Here is a 25,424-nt window from a genome sequence, read left to right on the forward strand (position 1 = left end):
CTCTGCACAAGAGACGTGACTGACGGGCATAGTTCAGATGACTCTGTATGCAATTGGATAGTCCTTCTACCAATCAGACCAACAATCTGGGGGACGTAAAAGCAACAGCGGCATCAACGGGTTGCTGCGCTTCGGTGGCGTTTGTTGCCCGTCATGTTAAATGTAAACAAGAAGCTGCTTGGTTGCTTCTCCAATGTCATCATGTTAAACCTGCAAATAGCACGCCAAGTAGATGATCCAGCTTGTGATTGGTTCCCTCAAAATTGTAAACTGAAGCAGGATAATTAAATTAAATTTAGTAAAGGTTTCCAGACCGAGGTGCAGGGTGAAATCAGAGCAGAGTGTGGGGGGGCTTACCCACTCTAGGTCAGAGCCAGAACTTAGTCAAGAATTTAGGAAATAGACCATTGACTCTTTTTAGATACTAGCAGTGTGACTCTAGGTATGGAAATGTGGGTCAGACAGTCGATTGATCCTCCACTTTCTTCCAGACGATCTCAACAGGCCTATTGGATGGCTTGCCATGAAATATGGTGCAGATGTTCATGTCCCCCTCAGGATGAATTGTAATTACGAATGTGATCCCTTTACTTTTCCAAATACTAAGCTAGTTGCATTCCCATCATCAGCAACTGTGTGTGTGTTTAGTGCTAATTAGCTAATGTTAGCATGCTAACACACTAAACTAAGATGGTGAGCATTGTAGCCTCAGTTCCCTTTTCTAAGCTGCTGCAGCCCATATGCCTTAATGTTTGACATGTTGTGTGTTAAAGGATGCTCTTCCGCATCCCTCGGTTTTCACTAGTGGTTATTTGAGTTACTGTTCACATCACTTAAATCATCTTTCTTTCCCATCCTGATGCTTGGCTTGAACTCCAACAGATTGTCCTGACCATGTCTACATTTATCTGGAAGTTGACATCCAGGTGATCTGTGACCGGTGCACTCATCTCCACTCATCTCTGCATCATCCTGCTGAGGCTGCTTCTGATGGGAGGGTGGGGAACATGAACAGGATAATCATAAAAAAGGTGGATGAAGAATACCCAAGACAAATGAAACCGCTTCTGCGTTCTCCACTCTGGTCTCCAGGATGTGCTGGAGTACAGTCTCTTAACATAAAGTTGCCGTTACACCTGTGTTACAACACTTAGCACTACAGCTTGCCAGGAGGCAGCCAGCCAGTCGGCCTTTTCAACACTCATGGTACTTAAGCTCCAAGGTTACTTCTCCCATGTCGAGCAGTCTCAGCTGAAGATAAATCACCAAGGCGAGGCTCCTTCTCTTAGCTGACGTCGGCCAACATTCTTCCGCTGAAGATGCATGAATGCTCTTCTCAAAGCACGGGCACCATAAATATCAGTTTTCCATCCCGGCAGGATGCCTCAAATGAGTTACCGGCCAGGTGGTACATCCTCCCATGGGCAGCCTGCCCTCAGAGCGCCGTGAGGGACGGTTAAGAGGCTTGCCTCAAACCACCAGCTGGGATGTTGGAATGGATGGACACATATGTGAACTACTCAGTTTGATCTAGCTTGATCTTTTTGTTAAGAAAGCGCTGAAAAGATGTATGTAATACTTACTGTACACAACCTCAGGTCAAATCACAGCACCATGTTTGCAACAAGTATAATTAGAATGAGTACGTTTTGCATCACGGCAATAAATTCACCTGTGCTTGCGTTCAATCATGTTGACACAAACTAAACCCGGGGACTGGTTGGAGAATGGTATGATCAAGCTAACATGCTTGATGTGTACATCAAGGTTAAAGATAAGAGAATACATAGACAATGTTAACAAAGTAGGGGAAAAGGAAGGGTAAATAGTGGCCCAAAGGTAAATTGTGCCTCAAACTGATTCATTTGGCCTTGTATGGATTCATAGAAGGATAGTTAAGATGTTTTGTGAAAGCAGAGAGTCGTTATATGCAAGGCAATGGGTGTGTATGCCCCCTTAGCTTCTTTACTAAACCCCAACTGAATGGGTCTAGGGAAGTTTTAAAAAATGTTCCTAAAGACTTCAAAAGAAATCTCCAGCTCGTGTCTTGGTATATCAAAGTCAAATTAAAATATTTTACCTGCGAGATCCCTGCTGTGATCTTAAGGCAGAAGGGTCAAAGGGATGTTGAGCGTTTAACTGCCACTCTGAGGTTTTGTGAAATATTCAGAAAGGCCAGCAGAAGATGGATATCTCCTTGTGCCCCCCTCTGGTGGCGTGGCAGGCAGGACGAAAGCGAGTGATAGAAAGGTTACAACTGGCAAGAATTTTAAAACATCCATTGGCCCTCGGGGTCTCCACAGACTTACAGCTAAATATAGATGTGTTGGATAGCGAGGGGAAAATAAGCGCAAGAGCGAGCGGAAGAGGAGAGGAGGTGGTGGATAGGGGAGGAAAGGAAGGGAGGTGGAGTGAGAGAGGGAGAGGAGACCATCAGAAGGACAGTGAGAGAGGAGAGTATAGGGCAAACATATTAGAAGCATCAAAACAAATATTCGTTGATTTACAGATTTAATCTCCTTTCTCTCTTAACTCCCTGAGGGCACAATGGGTGTTTGAACGTAACCCAGCTGGAAACTGCAGTGTTCTCTCAGTCTTTGAGTGTCTCTCTGGTTTAAATCAAAATTCAAATTAAGCTAATGGTAAACACAAATATAGGATATAAAAAGGAGAAGGAGGCTGAAGAATTTCAAGTTTAGCCCTAAGTACTTGTTATGATGCGTCTGTGTGCTTGGTGTGACTTTGTTGAACTGTGATTAGCAAATGTTAAATAAGCCAATTAAACATGATGGGACACAGGTTTGTCCCTTCTACATTACATCCCTCGTTGTCGTCACAATCAGAGTCTGTCACTGCCCAACTGAAAAGCACTGCTGCCCTCCTGAGGATTGTAGTATAACAGCAGTAAACAGCGACCTGTCAGGCATTTATACACACAAGTAAAATGGGGAAAAAAGAAAGGTACATTATTTAGTCTGTTATTTTGATGGTAATTTGTTTTTCTGTATTTTTCACCCACAACGCTGAGTTCACTTCTGCTCGCCTCTCATTTGAATGTTCCCTGCCACCATGTAAAATTGGTGGACACAGTGAGGCGTGTGTCTGATAAAATGGAGATGTAAAACATGAGGAAAGGGGAGGAAGTAACATAGTTTTGAATAAATAGACAGTGTACAGCCTTTCCCTTTCTGTAATGGACTGTAGTGAGAGAAATAATGATGATGGGTGCCCGGATAACTCAGTTGGTAGAACGGGTGTCCACATGTACAGAGGTTTACTCCTCGGGCCCAGGCTCGACTCTGACCTGGGGCCCTTTGCTGCACGTCATTTCCACCCTTTCACTTCTTCAGCTGTCCTGTCATTAGGCCTAAAATGCCCAAAAAATAATAATAATGATGATGATGAAGTAGTTACATGTGTTATTTCTTATTTCAAACTTCTGAGATGACACAAACTAACTAACTAATCTTTGTTGGATCTCTTTGAACTAGTCACTAGTTGTTAAAATGTGATTTAAGACTCAGCCTTGTCCGGCTCTTCCAGTCCAAAAATAGTCCTGGATGAGAGGCAACATCTGTTATACCCAGATCTCATTTTACAGCACTTCACTCATTCCCTCATCTTCGTTTAGTTGACAAAATTAATGTCCTCTAAAATCAAAAATTGTGTTGAGAATATCCCATTTAGATAAAAGTGCTAACCACTTGGTGGTGTAATAAACTGAACAAATACTGTGTGTCAAATCGCATAACTTGTCATATGTCTCCTAATCAACATTCTAACAAAACACATGCCATCATGATGTTGTCATTGTAATTCTTGTTGCAGCAAATGGCTGGTCAGAGTCAGACCCTGAGCCGCTGCGTCGAGGACTGAGCCTCTGTTGGTGGGCGTGAGGTGAGCTACCAAAGGTGGCCCACCAAGAATTTTCTAAAGCTAGTATAGAGATTAGCCATCCAAACAACAACAGCAAACTACAACCTTGGGTGATGATTAAATCAGAAAGTTGATGTGCCATTAAGCAACTTAAGGCAACCAATACTGACTACTGACCAAAGCTACTGACAGTAGGATTTATTTTCAGTCTATACTCTCTAGCTTTGTTTGGTGCAGCCATAAAAATGGCGATAGACATGATTCTGATAAACAATCCCAGGTTATGTCGCTAAAATGTGGCCATCAGAGGACATATCTGGAACTTCATATATTGTGCTAATGTCAGGCGCTACGTGTCTACGTAAAGATAAACCAAGTCTATGAAAGCCATCAGTCAGGTCCGTCAGTCCAGAATATGAAAATATGATTGAAAATGTTGTACATTTGTTCCCTTCTACAACAATATTATCATGATGACTTAATACTGTGTTGATTTATATGAGGACTCTAATGTATTTCCGGTGTAAATGTAGACCCTTAGCAACCAAATTTAGAACACTGATTGTTAAAGGATGGTCCAGAGCAGAATGTTAAGTCACTTAGTAACATTCTGTATATGTATATATATCTATACAATGTCTGACCTTCCGCAAAAACGTATAACATACACAAATATAGTAAACAAGTTTTGTTTTTTTTTAAATATCAAATTTAATTTGGTTATAAAAGTTGTATTTTTCACATGCACACCCACACATAATGAATCACCATAAATACTGTCCAATGAGGTCTCTTTTTCTTCTTTTTTTTGATTCACAAAGCAAGCACATACGGTGGACTGATACATGTGATTTCAAAGGACACCATGGAGAATGCTTGCAGTCTGTTACAGGGAGAGGAAATCTCAGTGCACTAACAAAAAGGCTGTCGTAAAATCAAGTAGAAACATTTATAAATTATCTACAAATGGACAAAAGTACAAAAGAGCTACAGCGTTTAGAGACTCTTGGCCCAATCACAAGTTAATGATTTGGTTTTGGGACACCATGTTACTCAACTTTGTGACTTTGTGAATGAGAAAGCATACATAAACAGCTTTGGAACCAAAAGCATGTAAACCGGTTGTCAGCCAAACTTTTCTTACATTCCATTTTGGCAAACCCTCTCTAGTGAATGCATTTAATCAATAATATAAAGAAATAATGGGGAGAGAGAACCCTCAAGTGCAACTTGACATAAAGGACAACTGGAGACACATAGGATTTACTGGATATTTAAAACTAAACAGAGAGAGGATAAGCTTTTTACATTTTAAAGCTATTAGACTTTCCCTCCAGTTAGTAATTCTTGAGCACTTTTAGTCACCTCCACAGCATACAGAACGATGGTACAGTATTTCTCTTAGTAATACAAGGTTGCTTTAAAAAAAAAAAAAATCCAATTCATTATTTCTATACTCTTGTACAATGACTATAATAAGCCAAGAACTGAGGTAGGTTTTCCCTTTTTTCTTCGAAGGTAGCATTGGAAGCGTTGCGCATTTTAGGGCTTCCATTCTTTCATTTAGAATTTGGTTTGCTCTCCAAGCTCCAGATTTTCAAGTTTACCTGGATGTGAAAACCAGCAAAAAAATGTTAATATATGCTGAATTGGAACTGGCTGAAAGTAGTAAAAAGTGAATCTGAAAGTTGAAAATTCATGCTGAATGTAGGATAAATTTTATCATTAAACAGAATGTCCTACCCTAAAATACGACTTGGTCATATAAGAGGGAAGGAATAAATCACCCATAAGGATGTGTGTTTTGGAGGACTTGTGGGAGAACTGGAAGTGAATAAATTGAAGGACAAAAAGTGAAAGTGAAATGCTATCATTCACTTAGAACACTTCATTCAGATTTCAGTATAGCCTCACTGCAGACTCAACCATCTTGTATTAAAGACGCGTTTTGGATTTTGGAGCTTTTTACAACGAATGAATGACAATGAATAATAAATTGAATTAATAGACAGCCAGTGTAACAGTCTGCAGGATGTAATAAACCCAAGTAGTTTCCACTGATGTGATGATATTTCCCATTGCAAGTTTTTTAGTGGCATAATGCAAATATGTGTGTTGGTGTCAGAAGACATTCAGTGAGTCCAAAACTACATGGATAAACAGAAAACTGACAGCACTGATAAGTGTCTCCATGCAGACTCAGGCTTTGACTGCATGTGCTTATTTCATACGTTTTTTAAATATCCAAAATCAAAGGAAAAAGTATAAAATGTATTCTATACCAGAAAAGGTGAAACATGTTAAATTGTAATGGTATAGTCCTTAAGTACTGTAAGTACAAGTCATGTAGAACATAAAAGCAACCAGATATGAAATGTGAAATCAGTTAGTGTTTCTCTCCACAGACCTCAGTTTGATAGAACATAACCAGTGAACAATGCACATCTTGACATTTTGATTTGTAATTTCTATTAGGCTTTAACAGCCTTTTAACATGAGACAACAAATCTGAACAGTGCACGGGCAATGGAGGTAGAAGCACATCCCTAAAACACAGGACCAATAACTGCATGGCGTCTCTTTAAGAAAAGAATAGTGAACAAGAGACATGAAAGGTGCAAAACATGAATGCATCACATACTGCTGCGCACACACACACGCACACACACAGACACAAAACATGTCTTTTACCAATCAAAACACCCACCTTTGTGCAATAGGAAGACACAAAGTTTTGTCTTGAACTAGGCATTTCATGACAGTTTGACAGCAAGGACAACATTTCTACTCTTATTTAATTTTTTTTTTTTTAAATGACAAAGCACAAGCAACCCATCATGAAACAAAAAAACCCTGGTGTAAATCAAACTTGCGATCAAAAGAGCAATGTCACGCTCATATTGTTTTAATAAAGGCCACTGAGACAGCGAAGCACGCCCGGTGTCTCTGACGTTAATGCCCTCTTGCCAATCTGCTATTCTATTTTTTTTGTTTTTAAACGTCTTCCATCACAGATATACTCCACTCTGCTGAAATCACAGGTACAAGTGGAAATATTTACTTTCTTCCCACATACGTATGCTACCGCCTCTCTATGATATTGCACAGAATAAAGCCTTTATGTTAGCAGCCAGCATTGCTTGACAGAATGCCTCGATAACAGTGTAGTGTATTTGAGATCTTCATAGAGGAGTAAGGTCTCTGTTTCCTTGAAGTGACATCAATACTCCACAAAAATGGATGTTTTTGTTTCTTTGCGGAGAAAAAAGCCCATTAGAAGATGCAACCAGATGCTTTGTTTTCACATCTACCCTGCTTGAAACAAATGAACCGTTTCTTTAAGTAATGATAAAGAAAACAGAAAAATACTGTCATGAAAATCCTAGTTTTTTTTTTTTAAGTCATCCGTTGATTTAAAATACATCACAGTAGTATGTTATTGTGTCGGCAGGTGACCGCTCTCTTGATTTTGGCACTGCACTGTACATAATTAATTTGTGTCCATCACCGTACATGAATAATTGTATCACTGGTTATATTAAAATAGGATCAGGCAGTCCAGGAGACAAAGCTCACATCTTCTCTGTCATGTGTTGCTGTATCAGAGTTGATTGTATGGATGCAATATACAGAGCCTGGCATATACACGTATAGAACATGAGTGCCTTTTTTATTATTTCACAGGTGAGAGTTTCTTCAAGAGCTTCTTCCCCTTGGAAAGTAGTCCTTTCTTCTTCTTGTTTGCCAGATCTTGGTCTCGTGGGTCCCTGGATTCCAGAGGGATGCGGGGGCCCCTTGTAGGACTGAGGGGTCTCATGGTGCCTGGGAGGAGGGGCCGAACAATCGGGGACGGCGCTCGGACAGGTGTGGCGTCGTTGTCGACCGTGTCGGTGGTTTCTGTGGTAATCTGAGAAGAGAAGCGATTGGGGAGGTGTGGAGGCATGGGGCAGCGGATTACAAAAGAAGCAACCCTTTTAGACTGAAGACTAGGCCTCTGTCTGTCTGTCTGTCTGTCTGTCTGTCTGTCTCTATATTTTTTCCATCTGTGTCCGTCTGTCCATCCATCTGTCTGAATTTATTATCAAACTACTTTTAATGCACGTTTTGTTCAATAAGCAGTGTACATCCCTCTGAGCGTGAGTTCTCTGTGATCTAAAACCTCTACACAGCTGAGGGCCACTCACTGAACACACAATTAACAAATTACTCACGGACTTATGATGTCTAACTTGCTTGTTTGTTGTCTGACTGTACTTGTTAAGTAACACATCTGATTGTTTTTATCCTGTAATTCAAATGCATTATCTATACCTCCAGCAAGGAGGTTACATTTTGGCCCCGTTTGTTGATCAGCAGGAAATTCTCAAGCTAGTATTTCTATTCAATGTGATTGATGGTCAGGTCATGGGTTAGGAAATAACTTATTTTCTTCTCTTTTAACATTACCACATGGCACATGTATCACATGGCTGTCCAGCACAATCGGCATTTAATACAGACTTTTAAAAAGCTAAACAGCACAACACATCTATCTATAAATCTGCCTATAGTTACTATCATAGTTTCATAGAAAAATAGTATAATACACACACACACACACACACACACACACACACACACACAAAGTTGTACATATGTAAAAGAAACACTGAGGAAGAAGCCATTAAATGTTGAGCACGACATCAGCACAAGACAGAGCCTGAGAAGTCCACCATCAGAAGGCCATGAGGAAACATACAGTACAGTCATGTACAGTACAACACCCAGGGACACAACTGTAGATACCAGGCTTCTCATCTAATGCAGCAGCTGGATACAAAAGGTATGTGTCTGCATCATCAATAGGATGATATGGTTTGAATTTGACATCATTAAATTTGAGATTTGGAAGAGTCTAGTATTCTTAGACTCTGATCCAAATTGTCTGGGTGACAAAAATGCTTCTATTCATTATTGTGAGGCCAATATTTAAAACAGTTGCACAATTTGAAATAAATATGTATACATTTGAAAACTTTAAACCAGGAGAAATGACAGATTTCACTGATCCGAAACGTTGCTGTGAAAAAAGCGCATTACAGAAACACTAGAGTGCGTCCATAATGGGAATTGGCATTAGAAAGCCTTTGCTGTGACCACACAAGCTGTGCGCATTAGAGCCGCGAGTTTGGTATCTCAAGTTGCCAACTTACTGTACAAGGCAGACAGAGCCATTTATGGTGTGAAATGAACAATCTTCTTCTGTGTGTTTGTTTTGTTTTGCCAAGCGGGTGAGGAAAAACAAAAAAGAAATCAGATGTGGCAGCAGAGTTATTGTTGCAAAAAAATAAACTAAAAAAAACACCACTATGAAAACTGAAAACAATGTCAACAACACCACCAACACATGAACACAGAGCGCAAAAAAGAATGTTTTTAATATCCAATGTTGTCTTTTATTGTTCTCTTGTAATAATACAGTTTGGATGTATCAGTGCTGCGATTAGTTTTGTCTCTTAAACTCAAAGCAAACATGGCATATCCGCGGTCAACAGGGCTGAAAAATAGATTTGATGTGTGTGCAATATACATAAAGAAACAAAGCCTCTTTAAGGAAACACAGCAGTCGAGCCAAGAAAGTTATTATAAAATGTATCAAGTTTGAAAAAGGCATGCTTCGCTCTCTTTTTAATCTTTAAAATGTTCTCCCAAATTATTTATTTCAGTGTCATTGGGTAGCCATTGTTGTGTTAATAAAGCACTTCTTATACACAAAAAACACCATTTGATTTTGTGTTCCAGTGCAAAGAGGTACCAAATTATCTTGTGTGAGGAACGAGTTGAGCCTTTTTCAAGTCCTCCATAACCAGTGCTACATGCAAAAATTACCCGCAGCGCTCCCACAGTCTATCCTCTCTCTGTCCATGTCAGGCTTTGCTTCTTCCTTTCTCTGAGACTCAGAAAGGTGTTAACACTGGAGTTTTGTCCCCTTTTCCAAACGGGGAGGGGGAAGGGGGAGGGCTTGTTAGTTTGTATAGAGTCACCACTGTCACCACATGGACAAACACAGACAATGAACAGCACACAGACGGCAAGTGGAGGAAGCGAGAGACGGAAATCAAGAGAGAGGACGGAGGATGGATGAACACAGGGCCTAGCGCTGAGAGCGGCGATGATGATGTACCCGTTTGCCCTCTGAGACGGTGGTGGCAGAGTTGGCAGGCGGCCGGTTGGCAGGCTCTTCCTGGGGGTAGTGGGACGGAGTATCGGTCAGATACACCTCCACGTCATCAGGCACTTCTTCCAGGAAGTTAGAGGGAACCAGACCACGGTGGCCGTTGATCTCACCCTGGAACGGAAATGAGAAGAGGAGACATTTCTGTCTGAACATGATGCATTTCATACGGTCTACACAACAGGTCATACTGTATAAGCTCTATTAAGGCTCATTCAATTTCTCGTATCGGGTCACTATTGATGAAATCTTTCTTTTTGTTCTCTAAAATCAGCATGTGAAACTAATTTACACTGCCATTTCCTTTTTATTATTACATACATGTCTCGGTTTCAAAATGTTTCATTTGCAGATCCATCATCCTTCCCAAACTACTGGTTTGTTTGACACCCAGGATCCTGCCTGTAATCATTCAATGTGCAAAAATTGGGAATCTAGAGTTGACGCATTGCTGTTACAGTAATAACCAGGAATGGTCTGTATAATGTTCCACATTTGGGACAGAGGCTTATTCACTTTCTTGCTTAGACTTTCATGAGAAGATACCACTGTCATGTAGAAAAAGATAAATGTACAAAACAAAATAAAAAATCTGCCCACCAACACCTTTAAAAGTGAACACATTATATCTTGATGATTTATTCTGTATAAAACCAAAAAATGGCAGTCCAGTTTTGTACTGATCAGATCACTAGATCACTAAAAAATAACATGTTGATTAGAAAAGCAAACATGGCCAAGCAGCACTAACGTAATAGAATCCGTCTTCATCAATATCTCCAAACACAGCCATGATGTCACCAGCACAGAAGGTCAGCTCAGCCTATCAGGAGACAGAGATACAGAAAGGGATATACAAGGAATGTGATCCAAGTATAATCACTATAATAATAATATTATTATAATAGTATGTATATGTGAACAGTATATATGTATATATACAGTATAGTATATATACAAGGGTGAAAGCACTTAATTGGAAGTTGCTTTGGATAAAAGCGTCAGACAAATGACATAATGTATGTAATATTATACAGTGTATTATTATTATTATTATTATTATTATTATAGGAATGGGCACTGCACATTAGCTTATGCTATAAATGCTGTGTTGTGTGGCATAGGTTTACGCTACATACTTTTCCCTGTACAAATAAACCTTAAAATCTAAAATAAAAATGTTTATGTGTGGCTATACTCTAATACAGCACTTCCTGGATCTTTAAGTGTGTGTGTGAGATTAGCGAGGGGTCATTATCAGCTCAGTACCTCTACATCAACATTGGGGGAGCTCTCTCGGGGATCGTAGTCGTACAGAGCCACCATCCTCCTTGAGGCCTGATCTCGTCGGAGGCCTCTTCTGTTCTGCTCTGCAATCAATAATGGGAAACACGTTTGACACAAAGTATTTCATCTTGTGTTTCAATTCACAATCACACATTTCAACCCCACCGACTCTGAAGCAGTCCCATAACTGTCTAACGTGTCCATGAGAGTGGGAATGCCACCGTGGTGGGCCTACCTATTCTGTCCACAGGGGTGCTGAGTGGCAGAAAGCCCTGTTTGATGAGCTGGTCCATGGTCTCCTCGTCCTCTGCTCGGATCTCTGAGACCATGTTACAGGGGATCAGCCCCATCCTGCCCCTCACTTCTCCTCTGTAAAACCCATCTGTGTCTTTATCACCATACACCTGCCAGACAACAGAGTAAAAGAGTGATGTTAAGCGCTCCCACTTTAAAACTGTCATGCTAGTGATTCACATGTTTTTTTTATGTATTTTATCTTTTCGGATGAACATGGCAACCCCTACAGTATGTAAAGGTCAATTCCAGAACAATTTGTACAAAAATATATGTTTGTTATGACTATGATGCACCACTGATACAAGTTTTTTTTATTATTATACTTTAAAATAGAGTTTGAAGGACAAATAGAGATTGAAGACTTAAATTTGTTAACATGTTTTAATGCCACCTATACACATGAATCTTTCACAAACAACAAGCTGAAGTCAGTCTGAAAGAACTGTGCACTAAAACAACCACTTATGACACCCAATTTTCTAATTTTAGTAATATAGTGTTTGTTCATAGCCAAAAGGCATATTCTGTAAATCAAAGTATCTGACCAATCTTAATTGTAATCTCCCACCCTAATGATCTGCCCCTCTTTGAAGGGCAGCTCCTCATCAGCTGCATCTGGGTTGGGGGACATGGACAGAGGATCGTAGTCAAAGAGGGCCACAAAGATCCGAAAAGACTCCTCAGGCTCCGACTCATCGTAGTAGGTGGGAGAGCGGCGATCCCGATCCCTGTAGTCATCTTAAACACATAGAAGACAACAGATTCCATCATCCTGCATCACTAGAACACGCAACCACTGAATGTGGACCAACACACAAAACAGAAACTTTGGAGGAGACTTTGTTTCTTTGTAGAAATAGTTAATATTAGCAAACTTAGTTTTTATGTCTTCTTTAAAATGTAAGCCTGGGTTTGTGGTGTTTAGACAAATTGAATAGATTTCAGGGCTCAGAAACAAAACTTGAAAATCATTTGGTGACTAAATTGTTGCATACAGTATGTACACTTCTATGAAGTAAGCAAGTGCATTTGTTTACATATTGATGTCTTAGCCGAGCTTGAATCAATTTTGTCTCAAAAAGTCTCATTGATTTGCTGCATTGCATGACAGATTTGATTTGTCTGTCTAGCCACAACTGTGCCTATCAGCATGCAGGAAGAAATATGTGGTCAGTCTCCACACACACGCACACTCACACTCACACACACACACACACACACACACAAATACTATACACAATACTTTTGTCTATTTTTTGTTTGAAAATGCAGTGTGAGACAAATGAGAAGCAAGACAAACCATGGTGCAATACACAGACAGAGTGTGATTCATGTACACCAGAAACACATAAGACATGCATGCTACATGAAACCTAAAGGAAAATAAAGTTACAACTCCATATGTCTATTTTCACTTCATAACATTTGAGTAAAAGTGATTTGAAGCAAAAAACTTGCCACACATTGCCAACCCTTGTAGCCGCAAGAGGTCTAAAGCAGAGATGACAGAGTTGTTGTGGAAGCCTGCCAAATATATTTGAATTTGAAAAAATGCACTAGCTGGCAAAGTGTGATACTGTTGGGCCAAAGCTTTATTTTGATGCAAAATGCATTGCTCCCGGGTGAGCATGTGCCAAGCTACAGAAGGTTTGGTAATTGTATTTATGCGGTACTAGCAAAGAAGTAAAAGGGAGAACTGCATTTCCAACAACTGATACTGTATTTCATACTCAAGAAACTTAAACATCTCTAAAAAATAAAAATAAAAAGCAGTGAATGTGTAGTCATTCTTTAATGTCCACCACTTAATTTCTTTAAAAACTCATGCATGAATGCTCTCATTGAAAGTGTAGTAGGTGTGGTTGTACCACAAAGGGAAGGGGTTTAGCAGGCATCTGGAGTTCAGTGCAGTGAGTGAGGCATTCTCTGAGCAGTCAATCAATCATTTATCATCTGCAACTGTGGAAACGTTCATCCTGGACAACAGGTATGGCTTGCCAGTGGGTCCACCATTTCAGTGCAGTGCAGTCATGCTGTTCAACTGTAAGCATAATAATACCTATTATTATTTGAGACAGAGAAACAGGCACTTGAAAGTGTCCACAGCTACTTCTTGCTGTTTAGTTTTTTTTGCCAGTTGCTGGTGGCATTTTTGTTGCCATGCTGTGGTGCTAGAAACAGGACTGCAGGCACATACCATGGGGAGACCTGGTGCCGCCCATGTGCCTGCGGGAAGACCACGTCCTGTGCCGAGCTACTTTGCCATAGTATACATCCTCGGTGACGGGGTTTCCCTCACTGTTATTCTCAGAGGTTACCTCTACAGGAAACACCAGTTAGAGGGTGATGGGGTTACAATGCAAATCTCAACATTCCCCTCCCAAAAGGTTAACTGAAGATATTTTGTTGCTTAGACAACAAGGTAAAAACACATAGAACACAGGAAAGTATAGAAAACTACTGTCGGGATTGTCAGATTCTTCATCAGAGTATCTTAGTGTAGGGCAACTGTGTACAGCGGTTTAAGAAAAGTGTTAGCTTGTTGCATCATAACAATCTCTGCAAGATCAAACTTATGTTCAGGTAGTGAAGGGCATGAGCATGGTTCATAGACACAGTGGTGATCTGGAGACACAGATAAGCTCATGATGGGTTTAACAGAGCAACAAACACTTCTGTTCTATGGCACGGAAAAGATTTAAAAAAAAAAAAAAAAAAATTCATAAAGACAATCCCCTCCACTCTCTCTAGCCACCCGCCCATACTGACCAATTGAGGGGACCATTAGAGGTCGTCTCTGAGGCTGGGAACTGCCATGATGAGTTCTTCGGCCAGTCTCCCGATCATGACGGCCTCCAGCAGGAGTGTTGGTCTAAAATAAACATAACACACAAAGAAATTCGCAAACATTAAACATTCAAGAGCTCACAGACAAATGGACATACTCGCAAAACAGCATGTGAAAATAACGCACGTTGACAAATTGTATGTAAACAAAATCATGCAGCACTCAAAGGCAGGCACACTAAAACACAGACGCAGAGACACACACTCAGACAAACACAAGCCCACAAGAAATATTAACATTCCAAAATTAAGCAAATACTGACAACATACTTTAAAAAATTAAATAAAAAATATTGTGTCAAAGACATCAGTAAGTACTGTCTACCGTGTGTTACTGTGTAGTCTCCCTTCACAGCACTAAACTGTTCAAACCCAGTCTCTCTCTGTGTCTCTCTCCCAGGTGCTGACCACACCCAGTTTATCTTCATGTCTCTGCATAGAGCTGAAACATTAAAGGTGCTCTCTGCAGCATTGTGACGATGTTCTGTATTTTGATTCTGTGCCAGCAGGCGGTGGTAAGGCGCAGCTCCATGCTACCCCCAATCTATATCGACACCGTTTCATTTCTGACACTATTCAGGTGCTGCCAGAAATTTCGCCAGGTGTCCCTCACCTTCCGCTTTCTTTGTGTTGACATTCTTAACTCCAGCCCATTTATGAGTACTATGGTGAACTGCTCCTCAAACAACGTTTGAACGTTCACGTGTTCCACCAAAACAAGTTCCTTCCCGAGGCTACTTCGCAGAGGCCCCATCATTGTGTCCGTTGCTTAGCGCCACTCAAGACGATTGTTATTGGTTTAAAGAAATGCCAATAAACCAGAGCACGTTGCATGTTGCATGTTTCTCCCATCTCGGAATGTTGTGTGGACTAACCAGACCTTCCTGCAGAGCGCTGTGGAGGAAGGTCTGGCAACGAGACTACCTCCAATCCTACTTATAGCCGGAATCATACACCGCTGGCCGCTGCTATGTATCAAGTATAATCTCATCAAATAGCTAAATGGAGAAGATTGCATCTTAAAGAAAGAGAAGATTGTTAGCAAAATAGCAATAGTTTTGATGACTAATATAAAAATTGGTCCAGACCGAATGATCAAACTGCTCCGGTAGCAGTATGTTGATATGCTGCCTGAAAGCGTTAAACCCAGTCTGGCTCTCTCTGTTTCTCTCCATGGTGCTGATTTCTTTCTCCCTATTTCTATGAATTTGAATTAAACTCAGCACACACACTAACAACACATCAAATGCAAGTCAAGGCAGCAGTCTCAATTGAAGTATCTGTGCCTGTGCAGTTCACTAAATAATAATAAATTTGGGTAGTTATGACTCTTGGGTTTAGAATAAGTGCAAAGAACTGCACCTTGGGTGTGTTGTGCGAGTTGCGTCGACGTCCCTCTTCCAGCTGCATCTCAGAGTACAGCTCCTCCTCATCTTCTTCAATGATGTCAGACAGGTCAGAGCCCCGGCTGCTTTCGCTGTGATAATCTTCATTGTGACCATAGTGAGGCTTTTGGCAGTCACACACGCACATACAAACACACAAACACACAGACGCATTTGTTTAAGTCCACATACATACATACAGACATGCACGCACCAAACACACATGGATGGGCAAACACACGCACATGTACACACAGAGACACGGGCAAAGGAGTGAATGCATGCAACCTCCCAAACATGCATGCACACACACGTCCAACATACACACACGTAAGAGGTTGTCCATTGAAACAACATTGGGACCAAAGAAGGTAAAAAAGATTCATCACTTATCACGTTGTTCTTACCGGCCTCCCAAGCTCAGAGCCTCTGAGGAACTCATCAACTGAGGGTCCTCTCCGACGGCTGCCTGCAAACCCTTCTTCGTCTTCCTCTTCCTCATCAGAGTGATGCTGGTGAAACGAACGACCCTGTTCTCCGTATCGGCCCTGCCTCCTTTCCCCCTGAAAACATGCATGAAAAGTGAGGTTATTGAGTAACAGAGACACAAACTTTTACTAGTTTGACAATGCAATCTGCCTTTATGTTGTAAATATACCGACAGTCATAGAAATTATCATCAGACCTTGCCACTTTCTGCTGCCACCCTTTGCGCTGCTTCTCGGGCAATGGCTTTGGCCACTGTGTCCGGGATAAGTGTGCCTCGAGGCTGTGGAAGAATCCTCTGGGGGGAGGGGGAGCGTGGATTGGCAGGGGGAGGGGCCTCAAGGGTGTGGCCTTGCATGGGCACAGGAGGCTGGGAAGAGGGGGAGCGTGTGGGGTCCCAGCCAGGCTGGCCAGGAGGAAAAGCTCCCCCTTGGTGAGCCGCATGCTCTTTGGCATCCAGGTCTCTGGCACATACTGGTCTCTGAGGTATAGGGTGGTGATGGGGGTGGGGTATCAGAGGCAGTTGGTGCTGGGGCCTGGGACCTTGTTGGGAAGGGTGAGGCTGAAGGTGTAAGGGCTGAGGACGTGGGGGTCGAAGCCGGGGTTGCTGGGGTCCACCTGGGTGGGGATTTCTGGGATGGGGTTGAGGGTGAGGAGCATGGGGTTGGAGAGGTTGTCCGTGTGCCTGGGGTGGAGCAGGAAGTTGGGGTGTGGCATGAGGATGGTGAGGGGATTGGAGGTGGGGTTGAGCATGTGAGTGCGGAGGGGGGCCTGCGTGGGGGTGCATTGGCGGTGGCAGGGGCAGAGCAGGTAGAGGCACAAGGAGGTTGTTTGGAATGACGGCAACTTGGGAGTCCTGGGATTCTCCCTGCACTGATAGCGTCCTGACGATGACTTCCCTGGCCTCCAGGCACTGAATCCTTGTCAGCTCGACAGTAACATAGTCTGCCATTGGGAACAACACCTCAGCTATCTGGATTTGAAAAAAGAGAAAATTAAAAGGTGACATCAACAGAAGCTGCACGATTCTTTTTAACAACTGACACAACTTTATCCTTTAGTGCCACCCTAAGACTCCATGATACATAATAAGGCAGAAAACATTGTGCTGTCAAAGTTTCAACATACTGTGTTGATTTACTTTGACAGTCACCAGAGGGAGTGAGAGACCTTTCCGAAAGGATTGATATTGAGAGTCTTGCACTGAACATAAATCACAAGTAGGTGGCACTGCTGTGTGCGCTGAGGGCACTGATGACACAATGCTTAACACAAGATAAAGGCTATTACCACCCTATCTGTGATGTAGGTGCTCATGTTTCAACTGGACTAATTATGATTAATCAGCTCACACACTGGTGTACATCCTGTGTCTGTGTACTGTATGTGGGCATTTAAAATATGGATCCAATATACTTGTGAATTCTCCACAAACCGGTCCAACGGTACTATGCATGATACTGTACAATGTCCTTAATTTTTCCTCTAACCATGGGTGATGCCTTTAACCCAAGATAAGCCCCTCACGTTACCTTTTAAGAGAGGATATAGTACTGGTCGGTAATACGAACACTTGCTAACTCACCCTCTGTCCTTTAGTGCAGACTGCATAGCCAACGACATTTGCCCCATTGGATGTGCCCATGGGAGAGAGCATGGGGGGCTTCCAGCGGACCTGTAGGACCCCTGGAGCCTGCCCACACAGCACCTGTACATCCTGGGGAGGCTGGGGAGGGCCTGGGAGGGGAGAGAACAGATATTTGTTTTTTTATTAAAAATGTTATGCTAGATATTTACTGTTTTAATATCACTAATAGACAAACAGGAGGAAAGAGGTTGAAGCATTCATCAAATGCACAAATTGACACACACAACATGCATAAAAATGTCCACATACAACAGGGGACGGAGGGTGGGGGGTGTGGTGGGAGTGAGGATTCAAGAAACAACAAACTGGGTTCATTTATTTTTGCATATTTCAATTTGTGAAAGAATGACAAAACACCTCTTTTGTACTTTGTAGATATACACAGTTCATGCGGACACTTGTGATAATGTGACAATGTCAGTGGTGGACATTCCAAAGTTGCTGTATGCTGTGTTTATAAAATTTAATTTAACTAAATGATCAGGTAATCATGTCATCAGGTCATCACAATGACATAATCTAAGATACCCCATAATCAAATTTCAATTTCAAATTAATGTGAAATTCTCTTAGTGTAGTCATATTTTTACAAAACCAAATATGAACAATTATGTGTGTATTCCTCTGTTCTAGCACTGTCCCATAACTCTATGTTATGGGAGGAGAAAAACTGAAGGTAAAAGAAGACAAAGTGGGCTCCTGGGCCTCTTGAGGGAAGCGCTTGTCTCCGCATGCAGGACACAATCCAGAGAGACTGATCAGCCAATTCTTTCTCTTCCATTCTCCTGTATCACTGGATAAAACATGCACAACTGCATTCAAGCAGAGGCAAATGCACACTCATACAAAATGGTCATTCCAGTGAGCAGTGGAGGGGCACTGCTTTATAGCACTGGTTTCTACAGGCTAGGCTATTTGCTGAGGAAATGACTCATCTGAATAATAACTGATCATATCTCGCGAGGCATGACTGCTCTGCAATTAGTGATGTGCTCAGTGCAGTAAGAAAAGTTGGGCAACATTGCATTTGAATGTATTTGTTTTTTCGACAATATTTAAATTCCAAATAGATACACAAATGGCCGCATTGTGTTCAGTGAATGCCATGTTGCCCAGATCCCCTTATTGATTGATCATATTGAACAATATGTCATATTCCTTCCCAACATCATGACTAAGGCCTTCTTCCAAAAGTATCACAGCACTAATGTCATCTCTGCCCATTGGTTTACAATAGAAGAAAATCATTTAGTGCTCAGACATTTGGGAAACCCAGCCCAGGACTGATGTTTCATTCTGACCTGTTCTGCAATATGGTGGTGGACCTAGACAAAATACAATACACAACAACGGCATAGTAAGACAATGGTGTACCGTACTCTTCTACAACACAGTACAATAACCCTAACATTGATATGGCATTACATATTTGAGCTGTCATTACAGTAAACTGAAACAAACAGTAGAATAGTAGAAGTCTGTCATCTCTATCTGTCTCCAACATTGTTTAAAATTTGTAAAGCGCAATCATGAAAGAAATACTGACAAGTGTCGGGTATGGAGCTCTGCATATATAATTGATACTGTATATCTATGTATAGAAATGAGCTTTGCTGACCTGCAGCCTGAGTGCAGAACTCCACACCGGCTTCTTTCCTCTCTCTCTGCTCCAGAGGCAGTTGCCATGGCACCTGGTGCGGCTGTGCCACCACTGTCACTTTGTATACTGTCAGGGGCTTCAGGTTGATAAAGCGTAGTATATACCTTCCTGGCTTTACAACTGCATGCTCTACCCCGTCCAAGAACACAGTGTGACCATAGTTACTGTTGCTAGGCAACCAGGAGAGCTCAGCAGTGTCACGCTGGATGTCGTCCACCCGAAGGCCGCATGGCGCCACCACCACATTGGCTCCCACCAGCAAGGTGCAGCGCAGCTCATCTGAGAGACCCCGGTCCGTGACACTCTGCACTGACACACGATGAACGCAGCCGTCCAAGTCCAGCTTCTCCAGCAAACACTTGGTCCGGCCACCGTACGCTATACTGGCACGAAGCTCCCCGTCGACTAACACGTTGTAGCCAGAGATGTTCCCCCAGCCCAAAGGCACTAGTGGAGGCTCCCAGGCCACAATGACGCTCCGTGCCAGCTGCTTGATCAAGTTGATCTTTCGGGGATAAGGCACAACGTCTTCAGCCAGGTCCTCAGGGTCCAGGGGCCCCCCTGTCCCATTGCTACAGGGAACCAAGGCGTTGGATGAGCCCAGGAGACCATCCTGTGAGGCGCCTCCATCCACTGCCATCAAGGCCAGGGGCATATGGTCCAGTGGCCCCAGGTCTTCTCCTCCCTCACCAGACTGAATCGCTAGCTTTTCCTTGTCCTGGACAAACGCCACAAAGTTGGACGGAACAAGTCCTCGCTGACCATCTAGCAGCTCCCCTGTTAAAGAGAGACAAAGAGAGGCAGATGTAGTGTCTTGTTCTTCTTTTTCATGTTGAAGAACAAAAAGTCTAATGCCTGCAAATGCTACCCTTTAAAAAATGTCTTTATAGGAAAGCACAGCAGTTCCTCAGTGATGCCTCATGCAAATGTTAAAATTAGGTTTCGCTAGAAGCTCCTTACAAGACAAAGACAGTTGTGACTTAAATACACTTAATAGTCAGTGAGAGCTACTTTCATTGTAAGGTGGGAATGAGTCAGTGAGTGAGTGAGAGGTGGAAGATTCGGTATGTAAACGTACAGTATGTACTATTCCTAAGATGTACGATTTACCATGGCTTCACTGATGTTATCTTTAGTACTCCAGTAAATGCAGGACTAAGAAACATTTCATTATTTCAAAGAACTTGAACTTTAGCTTTGCTGTGCATTTTGAACATTTCCAGGAACACCCCTGAGCATGTAAGTAGTTGCAGCGGTCAAAGCACAAAAAACACCAGCTTAGACTTGCACTGTAGTTTCTTTCCCAAAGGGAAGAAGTTTGTCTTTAAAAAAATCTCAATCATCCTGTCCTTCAATCCCTTTCTCCACGGAAACTGTAAGATTGTGTGTGTGTGTGTGTGTGTGTGTGTGTGTGTGTGTGTGTTGTTTGTTAGTGCTGATGATTTAGCTGAGCCTTGCTGGATTAGTCATCAACCTAAAAAGGGACCGAGGTCCCATCTTGACAACAGCTTTGTTTAAAGCCTTCAAGTCTCCCTCCTGCGTGTTAAATACAAGGCTCCTCCACGATGCCATGCAATCTTACCGCCCACAGCTAATGAATCACTGCAGCTGAGTACTACTGTGTCTGTAGCGGGCTGCGATGTCTGCAAGATTGCTAGTCAGGAGGATTAGGATTGCCTCTGATGGAGAAGCCTTCATAACTCTAAAGAGATTAGACAGCAAATCATTCCAATCACCAGTTAAATAAATCACCAGTAAATAAAAGGATTTTTTTTTTCTTGGTGACACTGGTGCACCGACACAGAGCATACTTGCATACAATTGTAGCCAAAATAATCACCTATTAAGAAAATGACTAACTTTGAAGAAGCGTTGAATGTCAACTGGTTAATTCTGTTCTGACAACTTTAATATGTGAGCTTTCAAAGCAGAGCAGCTTAAAAACAACACAATAACCTGTGCCTAAACTAAAGGTGGATCAGTCAAAAGAAAACCGCAAAAGTCTTTGTGTTCTACTTACTGTTTATTTATTAATATTTTTAAACAGGGACAGTTTAAAAGCTTTAACAGACTTAGCTATAAGCTAATTCAGGTCTGGAGTCCCTGGCCAGGAAACAGACATCCCACAGATATCCCACAGTCTTAAAAGGCATGGCAACATGAGCCAGACCCACATACACTGCACTGATGAAGAGGAGATCAGGTCGCAGGGTGAAAACAACCAGCACGGATGTGCCATAAACATTATGAAGGTGACAAATGCTGAGTAAAAGTAACCTAAGAAGAGCCACGTTTGTAGCAGTGTTAACAACGATGACTGCGTCAGCATTTTATTCTTTTTTAATTATGATGCAAGCTTGCAATAGATGTCATTGTACATATACAAGATCTACTGTATATACCCACAATGTACAGTACACTGTATGATGTGGTAATTTTAAAAGGATGTCGAGGGAATTTAGATGCCAAATAGAACACTGTAAATAGAACAAATTTATTGGGGGATAACTGTGAGCTGACACACACACACACATCTTGGCATTTTGTCTCATTGTGAGATAATTAATACTTGATGATGCACATGCTTGTTGAGACTGTCAATGGTTCTCTGCTACAGCAGCAGACAGGAACTTGGGCTTAAATCACAGACCAGAAAAGCAAGAAAGGATACTGTACTGTAACCTCTGTTCTTTAGACTACAATATTTGCTTTAGACATTTGTCAGTTAAATACCTGCCAAAGCTTGACTTGCCTAGTAAGAAATGACACTTAATTTTCCATGTCATCTTGGAGTCTTGTTTCACTTCTTACCTTGATAGAAGCCGTCGTCATCCATGTTTCCGTACACGTACAGATATTTTCCAGCCACAAGGGGGAGTTCTGCCTCAGGATGCTCGTTTGGTCCATCATAAGGGTTATAACTGAAAGGAGAAGATCAAGTTTTTTTGAGCTTTCACTACTGCAGCTTTTATTTTTCCAATCATTTGTACATTTTTTTAAAGTTTAAATGATTATGTGCAATAAAATCAACAGATTCCTAAAACTGATCTCATTTACCTGTATCGGGCAGTGCAAAGGCGGACCTGGCCAGTGTAGCGAGGCTTAGACCTGGGTGATGGGCTCGCCTCATCCTCCATCTATAGATGAAAAATGTCATTAACCTCCTATTCGTTATTAAGATTCAACCCAAGAGTAAGCAAAGTAAGCTATTAAAGGGTAACTAACGTTTTTATTTTTTTAAAACCTGGACCCTAGGAACGCATTGTTTTATGTCTAAGTTACTGATGAGAACAACAATCTTTGACTTTAGTCCAGTATTAAGCAAGACCGCGAAACAAGCTACAATGTAAGTTAATAGGGCAACAGCTTGTATTTACGTTCACAAAAGGGTTTTTCTGCCACTGACAAGCTCAGATTAATATTCTAAGTGTCTGACAGCATTATGAAAAGGATTTTTAAGGAGGTCGGCCTTTCTGTTAAAGAGTAAGAGCCTTTGTTTAACATAAAAACAATCCATGAAATTGCGTTTTGCTAAAGCCACCAGACTTCATTCAAAGTCGACAGAAACAAAATTAAACTATAAATGTAACTATAAAAAAAGAGTTTAGGCCTGTTGTTCTGGTTTCCAACAATACAAATTTTTCTTTTTCAATTTACATGTGAAAATATACATGCTAAAAGTAAATAGGGTCTTGGGTTTGGTGCTAGTGAACTCAGAGCTTTGTTAAGTTAAACAGAAAGGTCTTGAAGAGGTTTTAAAAATGCCTCTCTGTAGGGATCCTTTCTGTAATGTTGTCAGACACCTAGAATAATAATCTGAGCCTTTCAGTGGCAAAAAAGGCCCTTTTAGTGGACCAAATTGACAATGCACATTTCCCCCACATTTTGCTCAGTCTGTGGCTGCCAGTTACAGCGTTCACGCCTAATACTGGGTACGTTTAGAAGATTGTTGTTCCTATCCGTTACTTGCACACAAAAAATAGGAAAATAGGGTCCAGGTTGAATAAAACGCTAGTTACCCTTAAAGTTTAAATACATGTCTGTAGAAATCAACCTAATCGTGTTATTGGTGAGAACAGAGGAAACTTAAAACTACCTTGATAAGTTACACAAGCATTAATGTGACTGTGGTGTCACTCAGACCCACCTCTGAGGGGGTCCGCTGTCGAGGGCTTCTGGGGCCGTCTGTTGTCACGGTGCTGGATTTGACAGACAGCAGTTCTGGTCTTTCTCTGTCTCCAGTCTGTGGTGTGCAGGGCAAGAACCGGGAGGTCAGTAGCGGCGTGTGTGCCGCGCTCTCATCGCCTGGGAGACATTGATTTCCATAGCAAATAAAGAGCAACGGTCATTTCTTCTGCCCCCATTTGCTGCTCATGTACAGCTATTGATCTCCTGTTGAAGCGAGCGTACAGCAAATGCTCTTCATGGCAAAGGCTATTCCTCCCCCATCAACACCTCACATCTGCAACACATTTGTCCTTAAATAACACTGAGGTCTTTGGGGGAAGAAAAACACACACACTTGAAAAACGCAGGAGTTACAAAATGGAAAACTGCAGTCAACGAGTGTGAACAACTGAATTCCTTGAGGAAATTAAGGTAAGTCAACAACATGGGTCCCACATCAGTGGGTTCTTGTGGATTTGTGAGTGAGTAGTATTATGCAATAGAACAAAAGCATCAGTGAGTCCCCCCTTTGTTTCAAGTGAAGAGAAAGATAAAACAGGATTTCCAACACTTCAAAGACCTCTGGTCTGTGCCAGACGGTATAAATCTACATCGCTGATACGGCTCTATCTACTGCAGGTTGCACTTTGTGTTGTTGGAATACTAATATGTTAAACCACATTCATGTCATACATTAGGTGTGTGATCAATTAGGTAAGATATTGATCATGATTAAGCAGTATCTGCAGTAATGGTGTGCCCCTCTGGTCAGGAGTGAGCTGATCCAGCTGTTGTGTGAGCCATCTGGCGATTAGATCCATTTTGTTTTGATCACATGTAATTTGGTGTTATGCTTATATGGTCTAGAATGCATTCATTTTCTTTAAGAATGGGTAGACCTCCCTATTAGTGAAACCATTCAACCCCGATAGTCTTTGTAACATTTTCAAGTACTTCACCAATTTTAGCATTGCACTTCTATAACGTTCTCGGACTCCTGATGGACAGTTTCAAAAAAGAAAGTATCAAAATCATCATCAGATAACATAGTGCTTGTTTTTGAAACCACCTACTGCACACAACCAACAAACGCAGTATACTACTGTGTACTGCATTCATCGATAGAATGATGTGTGAAAATGAAATTGATTTATTTTGCAGTATGCTAGGTTAGGCTTAGTTGGTTTCCGGTTTAGAAAGTGAAGTTGTTGGGACTGTTCCAGCACTTTGCATTGTCGGACACAGTAGGCAAGGTAGACTGGTCCGGGACATTCTGTCAATTTCTACTGAATTTTCTAACATCTGGGTATTTTTGGTGTTGGTATTTTGCTTTATTTAACTGCTTTTTGTTTGCATAAATTAGTAGGCGTTTCAAAAACAACCACTGTCTTTTTTCAATAAACGCCTTTTTCTTCCTTGTCAAAACCTGGAGCCTACCTACAACGCAAATTAACAAGTGACAGTCTGAGTCCGGAAATAATGCGTAAAATTGTTCCCCTTTAAAGCACACAGTTCCACAATCAGCATCAAGCAATCTTGATCTGATCTGAATTAAAG

General features: G+C 41.6%; 1 protein-coding gene across 15 annotated transcripts in view; it reads right to left on the reverse strand.

Annotated features, from left to right (window-relative positions):
• Positions 1-7,275: 7,275 nt before the first annotated feature.
• The window catches only part of si:ch73-287m6.1 (RIMS-binding protein 2), a 62,180-nt gene continuing 44,031 nt past the window's right edge, over positions 7,276-25,424 (reverse strand). For 8 of the 15 annotated variants that reach the window (XM_034895977.1, XM_034895976.1, XM_034895975.1 and 5 more), the window contains 17 exons: positions 23,848-24,005; positions 22,758-22,837; positions 22,512-22,621; positions 19,659-20,477; positions 19,342-19,365; positions 17,978-18,129; positions 16,592-17,365; positions 16,314-16,469; positions 15,884-16,030; positions 14,444-14,546; positions 13,872-13,994; positions 12,243-12,412; positions 11,613-11,781; positions 11,360-11,460; positions 10,842-10,913; positions 10,040-10,204; positions 7,276-7,783 (listed from right to left, as the gene is read on the reverse strand). In XM_034895977.1, coding sequence (XP_034751868.1) covers positions 7,550-7,783; positions 10,040-10,204; positions 10,842-10,913; positions 11,360-11,460; positions 11,613-11,781; positions 12,243-12,412; positions 13,872-13,994; positions 14,444-14,546; positions 15,884-16,030; positions 16,314-16,469; positions 16,592-17,365; positions 17,978-18,129; positions 19,342-19,365; positions 19,659-20,477; positions 22,512-22,621; positions 22,758-22,837; positions 23,848-24,005 — 3,557 coding nt within the window. In that variant the 3' untranslated portion in view covers positions 7,276-7,549. Of the gene's footprint in view, positions 7,784-9,068; positions 9,118-10,039; positions 10,205-10,841; positions 10,914-11,359; positions 11,461-11,612; positions 11,782-12,242; positions 12,413-13,871; positions 13,995-14,443; positions 14,547-15,883; positions 16,031-16,313; positions 16,470-16,591; positions 17,366-17,977; positions 18,130-19,341; positions 19,366-19,658; positions 20,478-22,511; positions 22,622-22,757; positions 22,838-23,847; positions 24,006-25,424 lie in introns of all 15 variants that reach the window. The other 7 variants (XM_034895981.1, XM_034895990.1, XM_034895985.1 and 4 more) reach the window with 6 other exon arrangements.

Source organism: Etheostoma cragini, chromosome 16, assembly GCF_013103735.1.
Source record: "Etheostoma cragini isolate CJK2018 chromosome 16, CSU_Ecrag_1.0, whole genome shotgun sequence".
Lineage (NCBI taxonomy): Eukaryota > Metazoa > Chordata > Actinopteri > Perciformes > Percidae > Etheostoma > Etheostoma cragini.